The sequence below is a fragment of the Thamnophis elegans genome, chromosome 2, assembly GCF_009769535.1.
Source record: "Thamnophis elegans isolate rThaEle1 chromosome 2, rThaEle1.pri, whole genome shotgun sequence".
Taxonomy (NCBI): domain Eukaryota; kingdom Metazoa; phylum Chordata; class Lepidosauria; order Squamata; family Colubridae; genus Thamnophis; species Thamnophis elegans.
The window spans coordinates 170,473,606-170,496,094 of record NC_045542.1 but is presented as its reverse complement, the minus strand read 5'-3'; the positions used below and the strand labels follow the sequence as shown (position 1 = coordinate 170,496,094).

The window sequence follows — 22,489 nt, the reverse complement described above, 5'->3', positions numbered from 1 at the left end:
GTCACAAGGGCCCGAGTGACTGTTGTGAGAGCCTCCCGATTCAGGTAGGGTCGCAACTGGCGCACCAGGCGTACCTGGGCGAACGCCCCCCTGGTCACAGCCGTTAAGTGGTGGTCAAATGACAGCTGTGGATCCAGGAGGACTCCCAAGTTGCGAACCCTCTCTGAGGGGTATAAAATTTGACCCCCCAGCCTGAGTGATGGAACAGTAGCCAAATCTTTGGGAGGGAAACACAACAGCCACTCGGTCTTTTCTGGGTTGAGCACAAGCTTGTTAACCCTCATCCAGTCCATGACGGCCTCAAGGCCCCGGCACATCACGTCCACCGCTTCATTGAGTTGGCACGGGGCGGACAGATACAATTGAGTATCGTCCGCATATTGATGGTATCTAATCCCGTGCCTGCGGATGATCTCTCCCAGCGGTTTCATGTAGATGTTGAATAGTAGGGGGGATAAGACCGAGCCCTGAGGCACCCCATAATTTAGGGGCCTAGGGGACGATCTCTGCCCCCCCACTAACACCGACTGCGACCTGTCCGAGAGGTAGGAGGAGAACCACCGTAGCACGGTGCCTCCCACTCCCACCTCCCGCAGTCGTCGCAGAAGGATACCATGGTCGATGGTATCGAAAGCCGCTGAGAGGTCAAGGAGGACCAGGATGGAGGAACGTCCTTCATCTCTGGCTCTCCAGAGATCATCCATCAATGCGACCAAAGCGGTTTCTGTGCTGTAACCGGGCCTGAAGCCTGACTGGAAGGGGTCTAGGTAGTTTGCTTCCTCCAAGGACCGTTGGAGCTGGAAGGCCACCACCTTCTCAACAACCTTCCCCAGAAATGGAAGGTTGGAGACTGGACGATAGCTATTAAGAACAGCTGGATCCAAGGATGGTTTCTTCAGGAGGGGTCTCACCACCGCCGCTTTCAGTGTGGCGGGGAAGTTCCCCTCCCGAAGGGAGGCGGTTACAACCGCCTGGATCCAGCCTCGTGTCACCTCACTGCAGTTAGTAACCAGCCATGAGGGACACGGATCCAGGACACAGGTGGAGGTACTTACAGCTCTCATGGCCTTGTCCACATCCCCGGGGGTAACGTCCTGAAACTCAACCCAGAGCTGTTCTACTTGGTCCCCTTGCGCCTCGGCTGGAACTGCAGGGGTGGAGTCCAAGTCCGACCGAAACCGAGCAATTTTGTCCGCTAAGAATTGGGCATATTCTTCAGCTCTGCCCTGCAAGGGTTCCCCCGCCTCCCTTTTGTTCAGTAGGGAGCGGGTTATCCTAAACAGGGCGGCTGGACGGGACTCAGCGGATGCTACCAGGGTGGCTATATGCGATCTTTTTGCTGCCCTAAGTGCCCTGGTGTTCTGTTACCAAGAAAAATGTAGGGAATTGGCCAAGCAGCCGCCTGGAGCCAAGATGGACTTACACCAAAAAAGGAAAAAACACAATAGGAGATTTGCTTGCCCAGATAAAGTCACCCTAACAAAGGTACAACTAAGGTTGAGTTAAGTTTGACTCACTCAAGAATCATGGGTAAAGGCAACCCTTGGGGCAGTGTGCAAAAGGGGGATTGCCTTGGTATATTTATGTTGTAGTTCAATGCACATTGGAGAAAGGCTGTTTAACAGAGCCAAGCAAAGATGCCTTGTGAATGCAGCCATCCCCTGAAGACTCACCATGTAATAGAAGACAATCTCATCCTCGTTCTCATCACCTCGGTTAAGGATGTAATGCACCCGAACCGGCTCATAGCGGCTGCAGCTTAATGTTTCTGAAGCAGGCTCGATATGTAGATAACTTTGGCTTGGAGAATAAAGCACTTCTGCTGTGTGATATGCATCTATGTGGCAGGGTGTAGCCCAGATGATGCTACTACACCAAGGTTCAGATTTATACACAGCCTGAGAGGAAAAGCACAGATTTAGAGAAATTGGGAGACTGGCTGAGAACATTTCATTGGCAAGGGCGAGAAAGATGGCAATTCAAAAATGTGACAGATCATTAGATGATATAGATAGATGATAGATGATAGATGATAGATGATAGATGATAGATGATAGATGATAGATGATAGATGATAGATGATAGATGATAGATGATAGATGATAGATGATAGATGATAGATGATAGATGATAGATGATAGATGATAGATGATAGATGATAGATGATAGATGATAGATGATAGATGATAGATAGATAGATAGATGATAGATAGATAGATAGATAGATAGATAGATAGATAGATAGATAGATAGATACATTTGATATTTCAGTAGATATCGATAATGGATGGATGATTGATGGTAGACAGACAGACAGACAGACAGACACCATGTTTCTTTGAAAATACGACCAATAATAAGCCCAACCAGAGGTGGGTTCCTCCCACGGGAAATCACCCGTGTGTTTGCGTACCCATAGTGCGGTGGTGTGGCCATGCCCCCAAACCGGTACAGTCCCCTGACCTGCCCCCGTTTGCAAGGCACTTCTGAAAGAGAAGGAAGTGAGTGTGGGGCTTCTTTTTGGAGCTAAACAACAGAATGAGTAAGATGGGAAATCACCTTAAAGGAGGAAAAAAACAGCGACAATGAGCAAGGGGAGATGGAAAAAAGAAAAAAAAGAAAAAAAGTGGGAGCCCTAAGCACTTGCCAATGCTGATGAGCTTTTTTTTTTTAAGCGAATGTGTATAATGCAGCCATCACAAATCCAGGAGACTAACCTTAAGATTCAACATTCCAAATGTGGAATCCGTGGTTTCTATGGAAAATTGAGCTCTCCCCTCAGTATCCGTCACTTGATTGAGCAGCTGGCCTCTTGACCATATCAAAATCTGCACTGTTTCATTGCGGATCGGCACATCGCTGCCATCTACCAGCTTCACCTGCGCACAAAAAACCACCACATTGACCCAACTGGTTGCGGCCAAGTATTTCAGTATTTACAAATGCAGTTTCTATTCTGCCTTTCCTTCTGGGACGCCAAGCTTTCTCGTCAATCCATCCTAATTTTTTTTTTGCCATCACTACAACTCTGTGAAAAAGGGGAGACTAGAAGGAGGTGCTTGAGCCTGGGAGTAGCTTTTGGGACTGTGGCTGAAAAAGAAAGGGGATTATTTCTAAACTCAAGCAAGGAGTCGCTAAGAGATGATGTTATTGGTTGGTTTGATAAACAGACTCTTTGTTAAGAAAAAAGGGCTTTGGGAGTTTCAAAGCAGAGGAAACTCCCTCTGCAGGGGATGATAGCAATAGCCCTTCTATACTGCCCCATAGTGCTTTACATACTCTCTGGACAGTTTACAATGTCAACATGTTGCCCCCAATTATCTGGATCCTCAGCTGCAGTTAGCCTGTAGCTCACTACTCACCACGAGCAGTTCCATGTCCTGAGTGTCTCGATGTTGACTCAGTCTTCCATCCTTCCGAGGTCGGTAAAATGAGGACCCAGATGGTTAGGGGCAATAGCCGGCTCTTTAAACCGCTTAGAGAGGGCTGTAAAGCACTTTGAAGCAGTACATAAGCCTAAGTGTTATTGCTATTGCACTGAGGCATGATCGGGGCTTTATGGTGGCTGCCATCTTGATTCTTGGGGTCACCACCATCATTTCCATGGATACCCCTGCTTAATATTTCTGCTAATGAACAAAGGCTGAAAAGTTCCTATTGTAGACTCCAGCTTGCTTGCTTGTTTTCTCCTTCCCTCCCACCCTCTCCCTCCCTTTCCTCCCTCCCTCCCTCCTTTGTCTTAAATGGTATAAGATCTCCTGCTTGAGCAAGCGATTGAACTAGAACAGTGTCCCACAATCCTTTGGGCACCAGGGATTGTTCTAGCTCAGAGCAGCTGTGCAGCAGCTGTTGGGGTGAAGAAATGGCATTGGAGCAGACTCGAGGGGCCAGCTAGGCTGATACGGCTTAAATCCATCATTGCCAAGAAACCACAGCTCCCATCTTACCTTCACGATGTAGGGAATGCCGGGTTTATAGTAATAGTCTGTGTTTTCAAAGATAATTTTGCTCAACGTGGATGTGATCTCAATGGATTCTGTGGCATTCACCTCCACTCCTGTTGAAGAGAAATGTCATCTGCAAAAGGCTCTTCCCTTTCTCTCCAATTTCCCAGAAACTCTGTGACTCTGGAGTGCCAAGAAGCCTGACTCTTTTGATGGACAATTTCCCTGCATTTATGGATTTCTGCTTTGGACAAGAGATTGGAATAGATGATCTCCAGATTTCTTTGACATGTCTATGAGGATTCTCAGTCATCCAGGTCATGGCTGTCCCAAAGATGATTTTTTTTTTTCAAGGGGCAATTAGACTTTCTGGTTTTTCTTTGAAAACATTTCGCTTCTCAATCCAAGAAACTCTTTCAAAGAACTGAAGAAGCTTCTTGGATGAGAAGTGCAACATCTTCAAAGAAAAACAAGAAAGTCCAGTTGCCTCTTGAAAAAAAAAATCATCTTTGGCATTTCTCTGACATACTAATTCCCTCTGTTGGTTTGAATTTGACACTAAATAGCCCTTTCAAGGTTTCCCCCCACCCAGTTGTGACTGGCTCAAAGGGGCAATGTGCATCTCCAGTTCTCAGCCTAGGGAATCTGTTGTCTGAGAGATACGTCCGTCATCATGTGGCCAGCACAAAAGTATGGAACACAGTAACCTTTCCTGCCGAAGAGATACCTATTTTTCTACCTAAAATTTGCATCTTTCAAACTTCTAGGTTGGCAGGAGCTGGGGCTAGGACGGGAGCTCACCCAGTCTTGAGGTGCTCGGGACTCAAGTCTGAGCTGTCAGTTTTCCAGCTGATAAGCCCAGAGTCTTAATAGCTTAGCCACTGCACTCTTTATGGGATATCAAATTTAATTAGTATTTATCAGACTGCTTGGAACCAGCTGGTCCCCCCCCCCCCAAACACACACACATACAAAATCTTATGTCAGATGTCACTATCTTAAGACATGGGGTGTTTTTTTCTATCAAGGTTGACTCAGCCCTCCATTCTTCCAAGGTGAGTAAAATGAGGACAATAGCAGTTCAATAGCAGTTAGACTTATATACCGCTTCATAGGGCTTTCAGCCCTCTCTAAGCGGTTTACAGAGTCAGCATATCGCCCCCACAGTCTGGGTCCTCATTTCACCCACCTCGGAAGGATGGAAGGCTGAGTCAACCTTGAGCCGGTGAGATTTGAACCGCTGAACTGCAGATAACAGTCAGCTGAAGTGGCCTGCAATACTGCACCCTAACCACTGCGCCACCTCGGGTCTGACCCAAGTTGTTGGGGGCAGTAGGCTGACTTTGTAAACCACTTAGAGAGGGCTGCAATAGCAATAGCCCTTAGACTTATAAACTGCTTTCACAGTGCTTTACAGCCTTCTCTAAGCGGTTTACAGTTAGCATATCACCCCCAACAAACTGGGTCCTCATTTTACCCACCTCGGAAGGATGGAAGGCTGAGTCAACCTTGAGCCTGGTGGGATTCAAACTGCTAAATTGCAGGCAATCAGCAGCCGGCAGTCAGCAGAAGTAACCTGCAATAATGCATTCTAACCACTGCACCACCAAGCACTGTGAAGTGGTATATGAGTCTAAGTGCTATTTCTATCTCCCAAACCTTCCTTGTAGGAAATGGGAGCTTTAGGTCTGGTTATGGGTCATTCTGGCAGCCAACTGATGCTCTTTGGTTGCTCATGAAGGTTACCTGTCCCTTCCTCTGTGATTTTGCCTTCGACGGCGATGTCCATCGAAAAACCGAGCAACAACAGGTGGAGCTCCTCAATATTCACCATCTTGGAGAAACAGCCGTTCCCGTCTGTCTGTGTGCCACACAACCAAGAAATCCAACTCTGTACTTTTCTATTCTATTCTATTCTTTAAATGCAGAGCAATTTAATTGGGAGAAACATTTGAAAATGTGGGAAGAATGATGTCTCTTTTTGCTAACTTTTCCCATACAGTTTCAATAGAGCGAGCATTATTTTCAATTATTATCTCAAAAATCAGTTTTCTGCATGATCACCCTCCCTACTGTTTGTCAGAGTGAATCCAGAAAATAGAGTCCCCATTTTTAAATAAAACTGCAAAATTAGGTTTAAAATAGGTCTACGAAGATATCCCAGTTTCACCAGGCCAGGCACAGGTTTCCCATAAGTGTACCTGGAATCGGAACCCACCAATGTGAATAAAAACACAGAGAGAGAGATGATTTCATAGAGAAAGAAGATCAAGGGGACGTACAGCATCCAGAGGAAGCCTTGTGAGTATTTTTTTAGAGGATCCAATCTGAGTTACTCACTTGGACCATTTAGTCTCCCAGGCTTTTGGAGTCGCTCTCTCCCTCCCTCCCCTCTCCCTCCCTCCCAGAGATTTAGTCTTCCAGGCTTTCAAAGTTGGTCTCTCTCCCTCCCTCTCCCACCTCTGTCCCTCTCTCCAGAATGAATAATATTTCTATGGCGCCCAGTTATGTGTTACTTGTTAATTTGGATATTGATAGCCAGATGCTAAGTCATTGGTTACAATAACTTAAAAGCCAGATGTCAATACCGCAATTAGCAACGAAGAGCCACACAGAACTAGGCACTACATAAATACTGCGCATAGAACAGCCCTTTGCACACATTCTGAAGAGAGAGAGTAGTTCCCTGAGGATGTACTCCAGCATGACTCCAAAACTCAGGAGATCGAACTTCCCGGTGACCCATCCAGATTGGATCCTACAATATTATCCTGGGACACATATATTTCCTTGCATTCATTTTTTTAAAATTTATAATTTTAATTTATATGGCTTATATATATCTGGCTTTGCTTTGGATTTCTTTAACCTTCTGTGTTGTCAAGTATTGTATTTCATATTTTTCTTTCTTTCATAATCAGTTATTGTAGTTGTAGTTGTAGTTGAGTTTATTTATAGGCCGCCCTTTTCCCTGAGGGGACTCAGGGCGGCTAACAACTTGTATGGGAGGGGAAAACATACAGTAACATATAAACACAATGTATAATTAAAATCGAGCAACATTCATTCAACATTCGGGTGGGGGCGGATTATACTCTTTACCCCCAGGCCTGGCGGGATAGCCAGGTCTTGAGGGCTGTGCGGAAGGTCTGAAGGGTGGTGAGGGTACGGATCTCCACGGGGAGATCGTTCCAGAGGGTCGGAGCTGCTACTGAAAAGGCTCTCCTCCGCGTAGTTGCCAGCCGGCACTGGCTGGCAGATGGCACTCAGAGGAGGCCTAATCTGTGAGATCTTATGGGTCGAGAGGAGGTAATTGGCAGGAGGCGGTCTCCCAAGTACGCAGATCCACTACCATGAAGGGCTTTATAGGTAGTAAGAAGCACCTTGAAGCGCACACGGAGATCAACAGGTAGCCAGTGCAGCTCGCGGAGGATAGGTGTTATGTGGGTGAACCGAGGTGCACCCACGATCACTCGCGCGGCCGCATTCTGGACTAGCTGAAGCCGCCGGATGCTCTTCAAGGGCAGCCCCATGTAGAGCACGTTGCAGTATTCCAGCCTAGAGGTCACGAGGGCGCGAGTGACTGTTGTGAGAGCCTCCCGATTCAGGTAGGGTCGCAACTGGCGCACCAGGCGAACCTGGGCAAATGCCCCCCTGGTCACAGCCGACAGGTGGTAATCAAAGGTCAGCTGTGGATCCAGGAGGACTCCCAAGTTGCGAACCCTGTCTGAGGGGTGTAAAATTTGACCCCCCAGTTATCTTTTTTTTTTACTTATGTCAAGTTATCGTTGATTTTATATTATATTGAATTATGTTATTTTTTGCCATTTATCCATCATCTCAGTCCAGAATGACTCTGGGCAATTTCCCGATACTATTAAAGAGCAAATCTTGCAGGCGGAATTTTTTCTTTCTTTCTGTTTGTTTATACTGTCTTTGTTTACACAACCCTTGTTCTCCCAGCCTTTCAACATAACCACCTGATTAGGACTCTGCTTAATACTGTTATACATCTCTCACAAGCTTCCTCAATATTTATCAGTTAGGTTTATTACCTCCAGAGCTTCCAGGTATATTTCTATCTATGGGTTATTGTATCTTATTATTTCTTATGAAAGATGTTTTTATTCTTCTTCTCCGGTTTCCTTCAGAAGGAAGTAAATTTCTACCATCATCATCACTATCATGCCTTTCAATCCATGCCCCACAAGGTATCAATGCAAAGTCAACCTTAGATGATCTCTGAGCAGGATACGGCCTGTTCAATATTTGGCCACCAGGAGATCCCTGGCGGGGAAATTAAATCAGACATTCTCAGAATGTCAGAAGAAAACAGCATCAAGCCACCTTCGTGTCTTGTCAAAAAACCTATATGAAAGAAGCGAGCAAAACCCAAACAGGAATAGATTTTCTGCCCTCCCTTTCATCTGCTGTTGTGGGCCGTCGGCTGCCAACAGAGCTAGTAGCAGAGTCAGATAAAGAGGAGGTTGAGGGAGGGCCTGGGCCAGCTTCAGAGCCTTTGGAGGTCTCTGATAAGAAAGCAGCATCAGAGCAAGGGTCTTCCGCCCCCCCACCCCACCCCAGGTGGAGAGGCAGCTGTCTTTCATGCTTGAATTGAATGAGGGGGGGAGGAACAGATGGGGCTCATCCCAGATGCGCCTATGTGCATAGAAGAAAGGAGAGGAGAGCAAAGGAAAGCAATATGCCGGCTCTCAGGGAAAAGCCGATGAAGGTGCTAGCCAGCCGCTCCCTGGCTGGGAAATAAATAGGAGGGGTTTGGGAGTGACTGATTGTCACAGACAATCCAGATTCTTTGGACAGAGCCAGGTTTGTTGGGACTAATTATGTTTGATTTTCGTTACTGTTTCTGTTCTATTTTGAAAAGGGGGTTCTTTTACTCATGGGTAAGTGGACTATCATTACTTGCGATGGCTGGATCAGAACAAACACCAGGAATATATTGCACCTTCTCTACTCACAATTGGAAAAAGAGAGTAGATGAGCATCACGTACCTGCCACACACACTGACTTCTATTTGCTTAGTCATAACCGTGATGAGCTTCGGGGCCTTCACGAAAACCTCAAATTTGGGCAGAACTAGAAAGAGGGAAGGGAAGGGAAGAAAACCATGAGGAGAACCTTGTGGAAGCAGAAACTGCCCAGTTCTCCCCTGTGACCTCCCTTGAGGGCTAAGGAGATGAGATCAATTGGTCAGACAATTGAGGTCTGAAAGGAAAAGTCAGATTATGCCAGAATTAATTTAAAAATTGCATTTGGGGGACCTTCTAAAACCGTGATGGTGAACCTATGGCACGCATAGGATGCGCACAGCCCTCTCTGTCGTTCCAGCTTAGCTCTGCCATGTCTCTCACTGGCCAGCTGGTCTTCGGATCTCTACTGCGCATGCGTGGGGGCAGGGTGCATGTGGGGATGCACTTGCATGGAAGGGGGACACGCACACATACACAGGGGGTACACAAGCAATGCATTTTGAGCATTGGTGCACATGCGCACTTTGGGCATTCGATGCCGAAAAGGTTAGCCATCACCGTTTTAAAATGTTTGGTTTCACTCTTAAGTAATTTGTCCTTGTTTTGGTGGCTTATGTAGAAGTTCAACCCATTGAATTAGTTTTACCGGAGTGAGGAGTTATTGAGTGAAGCTTCAATCCCACTTTCCCAACCACTACCTTAAATTCCTGGCCCAGAGACTCCATATTCAACTGTGATCTGTATGTGATTTAGCTGGTAAATCATAATCTCTGATCTCAGAAAATGGGTTAATTTAGCTGAGTAACCAGATTAATGTTGAATCTGCTGGAGAAAGTGATTCTTAGAATTAAACTGAATAAACAGAAATGTAAGGTCTCTGGCCTGCTAAATCTCATTGCCAAATATTTATTTTTATTCATCTATTCATTCATTCATTAATTCGTTTATTCATGAACTCCTTCCTTCTTTCCTTAATTCCTCCTTTCCTTTCTTCCCTATCTCCCTTCTGCCTTCCTTTCTTCTCCCTCCCTTCTTTCCTACTTATTTACTTACTTATTTACTTACTTCCATTTCCATCCTGCTTTTTCCATCATTAAAAATAATCCTAAATATAACTGTTCTAGGAATAATGGTTTTTTTAAATCTACCAGTTCAATATGAAGAGGCATTTAAATCTTCAAACTTCAGCATGCAAATTCAGCTGCTACAATTTCATTGGGACAAATAAACCTTAATTCAATAAGATCAAATAATCTGAACTGTCAGGAAGGAAGGGAGGGAGGGAAGGAGGGAGGGAGGGAGGAGGAAAGGAAGGAGGGAGGGAGAAGGAAGAAAAGAAGGGCAAACTGGATCTCTCCTTCTTACCATATTCGTCCACATCAAAGCTGTTTTCTACAACTTTCGTGGAGTCTTCCTCTACCACCACTTTGTAGGTGCCCAAGAGGGGATCAGAAGACAGAGAATAGGAAAGCTGGATTATGCCCAATGGAATCTCCACATCTCTCCATTGGAACACCTGGTTGTTTTTGGGATCCTGGAAAGAACAAGATAACAAGTTCCAAAGTTTGTCCATATCCCAGAATTGTTCTAGAATCAGCGGTTCATAATCTGGAAAATGTAGTTCTACAATCCCATTCTCTGAGCGCTTTGAGTAGTGTATCTGGATATGACAGCCTTCCAGGAGCCCATATATGTTGGGATTAAACTCTCAATATTGGAACCCAGCAAGGACAATTGCTGTGCTGGCTGGAAATTCGGGGAATTGTACTCCCTAATTTTCTGAAGGCCCCAAGTTGGAGATGGTGGCTGTAGGTCTTAGAGCCGTGGTGGCACAATGGTTAGAGTGCAGTACTGCAGGCTACTTCTGCTGACCGCCAGCTGCCTGCAATTTGGCAGTTTGAACCTCACCAGGCTCAAGGTTGACTCAGCCTTCCATCCTTCCGAGGTTGGTAAAATGAGGACCCAGATCATTGAGGGCAATATGCTGACTTTGTAAACCGCTTAGAGAGGGTGGTAAAGTACTGTGAAGGGCTATATAAGTCTAAAGGCTACGGCTATTAGCAAGAAGGCTCTGTCTTTAGACAAAGGGATGTTTCAGCTCAGATTGTACAAGCTGTGGGAGGCTGGGACATAGTTCTTTGAACATTTTAACAACTTTAGAGCAACTAATTTAAGAAAGAAATGAGCTAAACAAAACAAGCCTCTTAGCTGGTTGCCAGATCAGCACTGCATTACTCCAGAGGACCACTAGATGGAAGAAATGTGTCCACCGAGTAGTTCACCATTCTTCTACCATCTGGTGGATACCTTGAGGAATTGCAGCCCAGAAATGGTAGCACTAAACTTATGAACTACTTTATGCAGGAAGTTGATTCATGTCTTTAGTTGATTTCCTTGATTGATGCTACTGTTTCTGTGATCAAATGCAAGAAGAGGGCTCTCATTCAGCACATTCCTAGTAAAGAAGATGGGAACAAACCTCTCAAAGACAAAATATCCCATGTTTCCAGACAGCATTAATTTTGCCACTTTGTGGGACTGTGTGAAATAGCCCCGTTCTTAACAAAGTGAAATGGGCCTTGATATTAGCTACTTTAAACATCTATCTCCGTCGCCACCAAGAGATCTGCTTGTATAATTTTCTGGGCAACCATCTGAAAATGGTTGGTCATTTTGATTTCCCAAGAGCCTGTAGCCCTCAGATTTCCTGGTGGCCTCCCATCCGAAGATCAATGAGGTCCAATTAGCCATGGAGCTGGCACTGATATGGCCTTTCAGCACATACCTGAACGTACACAACTGGAAACTGTAAAAAAACAAAAGCACAGGAAAATCAGAGAAACCAAGGAAAGAAAATGAGGAGGGGGGGGGAGTAGATACATAGGGCATGGGAGATTCTTTTATATTGCATTATGGTTTTGATATGTATTTATTTGCATCCTGCCTTACCTCGAGATACAAAGATACTCTTAGAATTCTCCCCTATCCTGCAAGTTTGGTTGGCTGATAGTATCCAGCCACAAGGTTACCCAGCCAGTTTTCATGACTAAGAGTAGCTCAGCATCCTGTACTAATCCAAAGCCTTCAACTACTCCATGCATCTTCACTAGTTTTCACCCAGGGGTATCTCCCCACACACTGGGTTCAAGGTTATATGTGAGGAGGGAGGGGTGCATACAATTCCCCTAAAGGGGAATTGACCCCGGGGAGAGCACAAATTGAATGTTTTCGCATGGAGAACATCTCTGTCTGTCTCGTACCCCACTAAATTTACCTTCTTCTTCATGGGACGGAAATCTTTATCCATAGAGACGATGCGAAACTGAACTGCAAAAGACAGAGGGAGAATGGTAGGGAAAATAGCCACTGAATATAGAGATTTTAAAATATAGAAGGGATCTTGGAGATCATTGACTGCAGTCCAGTGTTTTCTCATACTTAAGAATTTGAAGACGTGTGGACTTCTGCTCCGAGAATTCCCTGACCAGCCATGGGGTCTTTCCAGAAGATTCCGTGCTGGCTGTTGAATTCTGGGAACTGAAGTCTAAACATCTTCAAGGTGCTACAGTTGAAAAACACTAATCTGACCACTGCCCAGGGCAATAATAGACTGTTGCAGCATTCCTAGTAGATGGCCATCCATCTACTCAAACTCTGTTATTCCATTCTATTCTATTCTATTCTAAATATTGGAACAGTGCTATTTTATTGTGAGTTGGACTAAGGAGAAATTTCCTAAGGTGAGACCAATGAAGTTGGCCATGCCAAGCCAGTCACATGACCAATAGCAATAGCAATAGCAGTTAGACTTATATACCGCTTCGTAGGGCTTTCAGCCCTCTCTAAGCAGTTTACAGAGTCAACATATCACCCCCACAGTCTGGGTCCTCATTTCACCTACCTCGGAGGATGGAAGGCTGAGTCAACCTTGAGCCAGTGAGATTAGAACTGCTGAACTGCAGATAACAGTCAGCTGAAGTGGCCTGCAGTACTGCACCCTAACCACTGCGCCACCTCGGCTCCTACTCAGTCACACCTACCCAGTCAGTCATTAGGGCAGAAAATCAGTTGTTAAATTATTTAAATGCCACCACTGCTTACAAGCATCTGGGAATCATGGGATCAACCAATTGCAACCTTCCCAACCAGCGTCCGACAATGGGATCAAGAGATGAAGCCAGATTTGCTTCACAACTGCACGATTCACTTCACAAATGCAGTGATTCGCTTCACAACCCAGGGAAGAAAGGTCGTAAAAGCTGGCATGACTCGCTTAACAATCGGTTGGCTAACAAATGAAAATTCTAAAATTCTAAAAATAAAACCTGTAAAAATTGCAACAATCAGGGTTTGAAAGGGTTAGAAAAGCAAGAATTTCAGGAGCAGGTTTCCCACTGGAGTGGCCCTTTACCTTTCTGTCCTGCTCTGTAGATTGGTTTGTCTGTCTGGATGAAAACCAGATGCTTTGGTTTCTCAATCCACACTTTTTTGCGGCTCCAGAAATGTTGGGTCAACCCCTGTGCTCTCAAGCTGAGAATGACTTCGGATGATGGCAAAATGTTGCTTGACCTGGGAATCTGCAGGAAGGAGAAGAGACAAAATCAAATGGTTTGAGCAATATTGTTATCATTATGTTCTATTCCTTGTGTTTGCATTTATTTATTTATTTATTTATTTATTTATTTATTTATTTATTTATTAGACTTATATACCGCTTCATAGGGCTTTCAGCCCTCTCTAAGTGGTTTACAGATTTTTTTTTAGCAAATTGAGTCAGCAACTTGCCCCCACAGTCTGGGTCCTCATTTCACCCACCTCGGAAGGATGGAAGGCTGAGTCGACCTTGAGCCGGTGAGATTTGAACGGCTGAACTGCAGATCACAGTCAGCTGAAGTGGCCTGCAGTACTGCACCCTAACCACTGCGCCACCTCGGCTCTTACAAGTTATGTTGAATTCCAGTATGACATGGTCACTCTCACCCAGGGTTCTTGCAATTTCAACCCCTTCTATCCAGAGGTGGTATTCAACAGGTTCGGACCGGATTGGATGAACCGGTTGTTAAATTTTTGTGCAGTTTGGAAAGCTGCTTGCCCCACCTTCCCCTCTCCTCCCAACCACTTCTTATCTCGCCTCACCTGCCTAGGCTGCTCGCCTAGAGTCATGCCTATGGCGTAGCTGTTGCTGCTCTCTGATTCCCGCGCTTGCCTCGGCCACATGACCCAGCTGTTCTCTGCCTGGTGGGTCTTCCTTTGCTTCTTGCCCAGCTACCTCCCACAACCCACTTTCCTGCCACCCCCACATTTGACCCCATGGCCCAGTTCGCTTGCCTGCTGTCCCTGCAGGCTCCCACACAATCCCTGCAGCCCAGCTGATCTCTGACTGGGTGTGTGTTGACACTTGGTTTCCAGAAGATGGGTAAGGGAAGCTGCTGCCCTTCATTGGGGCGTGTCAAGCGAGTTGGAGCTTCTCTTGTCATCTCCTCCATCACTGGGAGGAAGGGCTTCCTGACCCTCACTGCATGCACAGAACATTAAAAAGGGAATAAAAAACATACTGGGAACAGCATTGGCAACTAGGGAACTAGTTCGGGGGCATGGCCAGCCTGCCGTCCCTACCAGTTCAGCGACCCAGTTGCAATTTCCACTCTGTTTGTGAAAATTAAATCCAGAATGACTGTCCTTCTAGTTCCCTCCTCTACTTTTTGGACAAAAAAATTGTCAGCTTAGGTTGATTAGGAACCTATTCTATTTCTCACTTGATGCAGAATTATTCTTCTAGTGACAACAGGATAAGTCCCCAATTACTATTGCAGTGGGTGTCCTACACCTGTTCTGGTTATCTGCTGATATTCTGCCTTTATGTGTCCTTCTTTGCATTTTTGTACTTGTCCTTTTTGTCTTTCAATTTGTCAGAGAGATCTTTGTTCAGCCATGCTGGCTTCTTCTTGTGTTTCTTGTTTTTCTTTTTCAGTGGTATTGTGGTGGTCTGGGCTTTTATGATAATACTTTTCACAGTTTCCCAAGGTTCTTCAGTTGGGTTCCTTTTAGGATTTTCATCCAAGGAATCTTTCCCAAGTTCTCTCTGAGTTTTGTTAAAATCAGCTCTTTTAAAATCTAAGATTCTGGTATCATTATGTTCTATTACTTGTCTTTGCGTAATGTTGAATTCTAGTATGACATGGTCACTCTCACCCAAGGTTCTTGCAGTTTCAACTCCCTCTATCACTTCTTCTCTGTTCGCGAGAATTAAATCCAGTATGAATATCCCTCTGGTTCCCTCCTCTACATTTTGGACGAAAAAGTTGTCAACTTTAGTTTGGTCAGCAGCAACCTATTTGATTTCTCACTTGGTGCAGAATTAGTCTTCCAGTTGACATTGGAAGACTGATGTCGGAAGACGAATTGAAATCCTCCATTACGCATTAGTGCGTGTCCTACATATATTTATTAATTGGTTGGCAAAAAGTGCCTCCATTTTTTCTGCTTGATTGAGTGGCCTGTAACATATACCTATGGCAATGTCATTCTTTTTTTTTCTTTTATATTGACCCATATGCATTCTGGAAAGTTTTCATCTTTAGTTTGTGCATTTCTGTAGCAATATAGTGGCCTTTTATATTTGCCTCTAGAAGTTGGGAATGCTCTAACACTGGAGGTTTTTAAGAAGATATTTGTCTGAAATGACATAGACCAGGTTCCCTGTCAAACTGGGGACTGGACTAGAAGATCACCAAGGTCCCTCTCAACTCTGTTATTCTATTCTAAGTTTAAAAAGTGGCCCAAAAGGAGAGCATGGTCAAGCAAACTTGATTCAAGAGTTACCCCTGCACTCTCGCAGTTGCATTTTCTAGAATGACAAGTGTTTATAGAATAGAGATACAACAGTTCATTGATTAACCATTCAAAGGTACAACTGCATGGGAAAAGTGATTTACAGTTGTTTTTTCACATTACGACCACTGCAGCATCCCCACGATCATGTGATCAAAATTCAGATGCTCTGCAATCAACTCCTATTTATGACGGTTGCGATGTCCCAGAATCATGTGATCCCCTCTTGCGACCGTTTGACAAGCAAACTCAATGGGGAAAACAGGTTCATTTAACAACCGTATTACTAACTTAACAATTGCATTGATTCACTTGAAGGCTATGCCAAGAAAGGTCATAAAATGGGGCAAATTTCACTTAACAACTGCCTTACTTAGCAATGGGAATTTTGGACACAATTGTAGTGTTAACATTGAGGATTACCTGTATAAACATATAGGTATAAGGAAACTGTTTTTTCTCTTTAATAAATATGCAAGCAAATTCACATCAAGTTCTTCTGCATTGTAGATAGTAAGGCTTGAATCTGTGACCTTGGACTTAAAAAGCCAATGTCCTTTTCTTGCTCTGCACTTGTGTCTTCATTCATCTCTTTCCAGTGATGCATTGATCCCCATAGCATAAATTCATTTCCCTCGCATCCAGACATTTTGAAGGGGGCAAGGAGTATTTCCAGGGCAATACTGAAAGAGAACTGACAACAATTTTCAAGAATCCCTTCTCTCCCCCACCCCATTTCATTGGTGAAGCATCTAGTTTAGCCCAATTTTTTTTTTTTGCGAGTGTGTGTGTGTGTTGGCATAGGGCTTAGCAAATTTCTTTCACTGAAAGCTGGCACTGGTTAAGTAATCATGCCTTTAAAAGAAAAATGTCCAAGCTGTGCTTCTTCCAAGCTGGAATGTATTTGTTTTTTAAAAAAATAGTTATTGATTGACACAAATCAATATTGTGATATTGTGTGATTAAATGGTCCTGAATTTAACTGTCTGGCAATATAGGTTACAATTAGAAAGCTTGCAAGAGAGAGAGAGACAGAGAGACACACAGACACACAGACACACACAGAGAGACAGAGAGACAGAGAGACACACAGACACACACAGACTTACCTGGAAAGGGACACATTGAAATACATCTTTCCCTTCTATCGTCATTTTATTCAGGATCAAATCCTGGATATTGGATTCCAATGAAAGAGTCAAACTGACTGTTTCCTTCAGATTATTTATCTGGATGCAGAAGTTCTCAGGGGTCTCCAAGTAGATTCTGCCGGGTACCACTGCCACATATTGCCTTGGAAAGAGGAACAGGGGCTCTGATTAGGAAATACACAGAGCAAATGCAAGAGGCTTCCCTGAGATTTGGGTCTGTGTTGGTGGATGTTAGGTAAGCTCCCCGTTGGGAGAGTGAGTACGTTCAGCGAAGTGTTGTGAGAGTTGTGTTGAAGAACACACAAACCAGCATATAGAGACACTGCAGTTTAAATAGGCTTTTACTTTCGTGGAAATAAAGATATTTCAGTCCAAGTTATACACGGATAAGACAGTCAGTCATCAATGTCTTTCAGTTAAGGGATAATCCAAATAACATAGTTCAGTAACATATAATCAAGTCTGGTACACAAAGTTTGCTAACAGTTGCAAAACTTACAATAGCTCATGGCACTCAGATCGGATAAGCCCAGCATCTAACGAACAGAGAGCTAACAGTCATTGTGGCTCCCTCTTATGGCCGCTTGAGGAAAACCAACCAATCACTTTTTACAGTATGATTTAAAGAAAACAGGTACAGCATTGTTACATGATTTATATATTGCCAACCCAACCATTAGAATTATATTCCTAACAGTAGAGATAGATCCATGTCAAAAGGTTGAATCATGGCAACTGGACCAATCTTTGTTAATCTGAAGTGTTTTGTTGTTCATCCAAGCAACTTCATCAGTCAGAGCAAAATTAGTCAGAAAGAGTTAAAGAGTCATTGGAATGTAACAACTTTTATTTTATTTATTTATTTTTATTTGATTTGATTTATCAAACATGTACAAGATAACATGGACATGAACACAGGAAATGAGTACAAATAAATGAGGACGGTAGGCATGCTGGTGTGTTAATGGAGTTTGAGGTTGAAGCTGTGGGGATATGAGTATGTAACAATGGGGTGGGGTAGAGCATTCCAGGCATTGACCACTCTGTTGCTGAAGTCGTATTTTCTGCAATTGAGTTTGGAGCAGTTTACCTTGAGTTTGTATCTATTGTTTGCCAGAGTATTATTGAGGTTGAAGCTGAAGTAGTCATTGACAGGTAGGACGTTGTAGCAGACAATTTTGTGTACTATGCTTAGGTCAGACCATAGGGGGCGTAGTTCCAGGTTTTCCAAGCCCAACATTTTGAGCCTGGTGGCATAAGGGATTCTGTTGTGAGCAGAGGAGTGGAGGACTATTCTCGTGAAATATCTCTGGCTCGTTCAATTGTATTAAATTTCATTTATTAAATTTCATTTATTAAATTTATAGGCCACCCAATCCCAGAGGACTCTGGGCGGCTTACAACGAAAGAAGAAAAAAGAAAAGCAAAATAAGTAAAAAAAATAGTTTAAAATTCACAACACACATACGTTCTAATCGGGGCTGGACCTTAACACTAAGGTCAACAGCCCCAGGCCTGCCGGAACAGCCAGGTTTTAGCGGCTTTCCTGAAGGCCATGAGAGTGGGTAAGGTCCGGACCTCTGGGGGTAGCTGATTCCACAGGGTCGGAGCAGCCACAGAGAAGGCTCTCCTCCGGGGGCCTGCCAGCCGACACTGTCCCGCTGACGGTATCCGAAGGAGGCCCACCCTGTGGGATCTTATCGGCCGTTGGGAGGTGTATGGCAGTAGGTGGTCTCGCAGATAGGCTGGTCCTAAGCCATGTAGGGCTTTAAAGGTAATAACCAACACCTTGAATTGCGTCCGGAGACCAATTGGCAGCCAGTGCAGCTCGCGGAGGACAAGTGTAATATGGGTGTATCTCGGTACACCCAATATCGCTCGCGCGGCTGCATTCTGGACTAGCTGTAGTCTCTGAACGCTTTTCAAGGGTAGCCCCATGTAGAGCGCATTGCAATAATGTAACCAATACAGTGTGGATTCCAGGCAGACAAGCTGTATTTGAGAATAATCTGGCAAAGGTTTTGTATGCTCTAGTTAGCAGTTCAATATTACCGGAGAAGAAGCTTCGCAAAATTAGGTTAACAACTGATAATGCCTTTTTGGCAATGCTGTTACAGTAAGCTGTGGGGCTTAGATTGTTTGAGATGAGTATTCCTAGGTCCTTGACAGAGTGAGGGTCATTTACGAGGTCGTATCCACCAAGTTTGTATTTGGTGTTCACATTTTTGTTGCCAATGTGTAAAACACATTGTAATGTATAAGCACATGTAAGCCACACTAATTTTAGGGGATTCTCCCCAAAACAGGCTGCAATCTGGGAATAAACTCCTGGAGTTGGTGTGGTGAGAGTTGATACCTTCCAACAACTCTCTGACTCTCTGCCTAACTAATTTTGCTCTGGCTGGTCAAGTTGTTTGGATGAACAATGAAACGACTTGGATTAACAAAGATTGATCCTGTGGCCATGATTCAACCTTTGACACGTTTGACCAGGAGGACTGAGTCTTCATTGACACATATCTCTAATGCAACCTTGGCAACTTTAAGGTGTGTGGATTTCAGCTCCCAGAATTCCCCAGCCAGCATGCTAGCTAGGGAATTACAGAATAACAGAGTTGGAAGGGACCTTGTAGGTCATCCAGTCCAAGCCCCTGCTCAAGCAGGAGACCCTATACGATTTCTGACAGATGGCTGTCCAGTCTCTTCTTGAAAGCTTCCAGGGATGAAGCTCCCACAACTTCTGAAGGCAAGCTGTTCTTTGGTTGATTGTTCTCACTGTCAGAAAATTTCTACTTATTTCTAGGTTAAATCTCTTCTTCATCAGTTTCCATCCATTATTCCTTGTCTGACCTTTGGTGCTTTCCAAAATAGATTGACTGCCTCCTCTCTGCGGCAGACTCTCAAATATTGGAATGCTATCATCCTTGGGCCTTCTCTTCACTAAGTTGCCATGCCCAGTTCTTACAACCACTCTTCATATATTTCAGCTTCCAGTCCCTAATACTTTTCTTCTCTGCACTCTTTCTAGAGTCTTAACATCATTTTTATAGTGTGGTGACCAAAACTGGATGCAGTATTCTAGGTGTGGCTTTACTAAGGCTTTATAGAGTGGTATTAACACTTCACGTGATCTTGATTCAATCCCTAATTAAGACAAATTAGGATTGCATTGGCTTTTTTGGCTGCCACCACATACTACTGGCTCAATATTTAATTGATTGTCCACTAAGACTCCAAGATCCCTTTCACAGTTACTACTCTTAAGCCAGATTTCATCTAATCTGTATCTGTACTTTTGGTTTTTCTTGCCTAACTGTAAAACTTTACTTTTCTCTATGTTGAATTTCATTTTGTGAACTTGGGCCCAGTGTTCAGGTCTGTTGAGATGCATCTGGATCCTGGGTGTTGGCTATTTCTGTCAGGTTAGGATCATCTGCAAATTGGATGAGTTATATTCTTCTATTTCCTCGTCTAAGTCGTTTACGAAGATATTGAAGAGTACTGGTCCTAAGACAGAATCTAGTGGTACCCCATTGCTTACTTCCCTCCAGGTAGACGTAGTACCATTAAGGGCTACATATAGGCATGCTATATACAAAGAGTGTCTGTGTAATGTGTACATGTGTATTATGTATGTGTATGAAAAAATATATACTTTCTTTTGAGAGCAGGCAACAGAATTTCATTTTAAATGTGGGCCAGTGTGCTCACAAATGTGTGTGTGTTTGTGTACCTATGTTTTCCCCAAAATAAGACTGGTTCTTATATTAACTTTTGCTCCAAAAGACACATTAGGGCTTATTTTCTGATTAGGGTGTATTTGGGGGAAATATGGTAATAAATGTCTGTGTCTGGTTTATTTTCTTAATTGGGGCTTATTTTTCGCATAGGGCTTATATTACCAGCTTTCTGAAAAATCATGCTAGGGCTTATTTCGGTTATCCGGTTAAGTCTTATTTTCAGGAAAACAATATATAAAGGTAAAGGTTCCCCTTGCACATATATGCCAGTCATTCCTGACTCTAGGGGGCGGTGCTCATCTCTGTTTAAAAGCCAAAGAGCCAGCACTGTCTGAAGACGTCTCCGTGGTCATGTGGCCGGCATGACTAAATACCGAAGGTGAATGGAACGCTGTTACCTTCCCACCAAAGGTGGTCCCTATTTTTTCGACTTGCATTTCTACATGCTTTCAAACTGCTAGGTTGACAGCAGTTGTATATAAAGAAAACATTCTCTTCCCCAAAAGACATGCAAATTAAATATTAGCCAGCATTGTAATAAAGCTAAGGGCCAGATTTGGCATGTGCCAATTGGAGCTGAGTATTTTTAGCCTTGAAAAATGGCCTGGATAGATGACAGCACCTTTAAATTCCCGACAGGAATCTTTCCTGTCATTAGGAACTAATGGTTTTCATTTTCAGGAAGGCATATTCCAACTGGATACTAGAAACTGTTTGTTAGAATTTGAAATCTTGCCCTGAGCCAAGAATAGACTGGATGTTCTCAAAGGTTTCTTTCTTCTCTGTACTCGTAAAATGGAAAGATGCATCTGTTTGTCTGCCAAGGAGCAATTTGTCTGGTCTTTACAAAAGTTAATTCATTTGTGCTCCTAGGAAACCCTTCGAAGGAAGGAAGGAAGGAAGGAAGGAAGGAAGGAAGGAAGGAAGGAAGGAAGGAAGGAAGGAATGATAGATAGATAGGGTGCACAAATGAAACTATTATCTTTAAAATAAGCACTAAATATATGTTGCAGAAATGATCCTTCCATTTTCAGGAAAGGACTGCTGTCTTGTCTAGCATTATTATTATTTTTCACATTTCTGAAAAAAAAAACCAATCTCCCTCAAAGAATATGTCCTGTACATTATGCTCCAAAGTCACATTGCATTCTATGGGGGCCCTTCTCAGTTAAATAAATAATGTGGCTATCCCTCCACCTCCTAATGCCACCTCAGGGTCCAAAACCAATGTGGAAACTAATCTTATAGATGTCCCAAAGGTGCTTTTTCAAGAGGCAAAGCTGAAGAAGCTTTTTGGATGAGAAGCAAAATGTCTTCAAAGAAAAAACAAAAAGTTCAGTTGCCTCTTGAAAAATCACCTTTGGGACAACCATGACCTGGATGACTGAGAAATTCCATAATATTACACCTCCCACCACCAAATATCTTTGGGGCATTGCTCCTCCTTAAGTCTCCCTTTGGAAATCCTCAACTGAGAGATGTTTACTTTAAAAATAAAACAGAGTGGAGTTTAAAACCTAAATCTTTCCCAGCCAAAGAAGACAGAAAGGGAAGTAAGCAGCAGAAAGAAACTTACATTTGGGGCTCAGGAACAGCTACGGTGGTCCTGAGAAGGACAGACAGGAGAAGGAGAAGGAAGATGTTTTTTCTATGTTGCCAGCTTTCCCCCATGATATTGAAGAGAGAGGCTGCCTGCAAAACTGAGTTGAAAAGTCTCAGCTGTTCCCTCTTCAGCTCTGACTGCCTCTCTGCAAACAGTCCCTATGGAAGAAGAGGTGAAGGGGACAGGTCTGATTTCCCAGCCCAGTAGTGAGTCCTTGTCAGTGTTAAA

The 22,489-nt window shown here is 43.9% G+C and overlaps 3 protein-coding genes across 7 annotated transcripts in view; all 3 read right to left on the bottom strand.

Moving 5' to 3' along the window:
- LOC116503372 (alpha-2-macroglobulin-like) overlaps nt 1-9,042 on the bottom strand; it is a 24,828-nt gene extending 15,786 nt beyond the window's left edge. The window contains exons 1-5 of one of the 2 annotated variants that reach the window (XM_032209746.1): nt 8,958-9,042; nt 5,691-5,805; nt 3,948-4,057; nt 2,718-2,879; nt 1,674-1,898 (exon numbers count right to left, since the gene is read on the bottom strand). In XM_032209746.1, coding sequence (XP_032065637.1) covers nt 1,674-1,898; nt 2,718-2,879; nt 3,948-4,057; nt 5,691-5,778 — 585 coding nt within the window. In that variant the 5' untranslated portion in view covers nt 5,779-5,805; nt 8,958-9,042. Of the gene's footprint in view, nt 1-1,673; nt 1,899-2,717; nt 2,880-3,947; nt 4,058-5,690; nt 5,806-7,327; nt 7,343-8,957 lie in introns of those variants that run through there. The other variant, XM_032209747.1, reaches the window with a different exon arrangement.
- LOC116503328 (alpha-2-macroglobulin-like) overlaps nt 1-22,489 on the bottom strand; it is a 183,234-nt gene that overhangs the window by 44,667 nt on the left and 116,078 nt on the right. The window lies entirely within an intron of this gene.
- LOC116503418 (alpha-1-macroglobulin-like) lies at nt 7,880-22,489 on the bottom strand. Its single transcript, XM_032209820.1, has 7 exons — nt 22,235-22,489; nt 16,877-17,060; nt 13,348-13,513; nt 12,211-12,263; nt 11,722-11,742; nt 10,302-10,470; nt 7,880-9,042 (listed from the first exon to the last, which is right to left on the bottom strand). Exons 1-7 carry the CDS (start codon nt 22,327-22,329, stop codon nt 8,882-8,884), a joined length of 849 nt encoding a protein of 282 aa, XP_032065711.1. The 5' UTR covers nt 22,330-22,489; the 3' UTR covers nt 7,880-8,881.

Bases quoted from the DNA above. Each gene is read 5' to 3' on its own strand.
- LOC116503418 (XM_032209820.1), bottom strand. From the start codon at position 22,329: ATGGGGGAAAGCTGGCAACATAGAAAAAACATCTTCCTTCTCCTTCTC. The intron at 10,471-11,721 runs GTATGTGCTGAA...TGTTCTTTCCAG, and splicing joins TTCCAGTTGTGTACGTTCAG to GATCCCAAAAACAACCAGGT. The intron at 9,043-10,301 runs GTAAGAAGGAGA...CCCTCTTTCTAG, and splicing joins CTTTGATGTGGACGAATATG to TTCTGCCCAAATTTGAGGTT.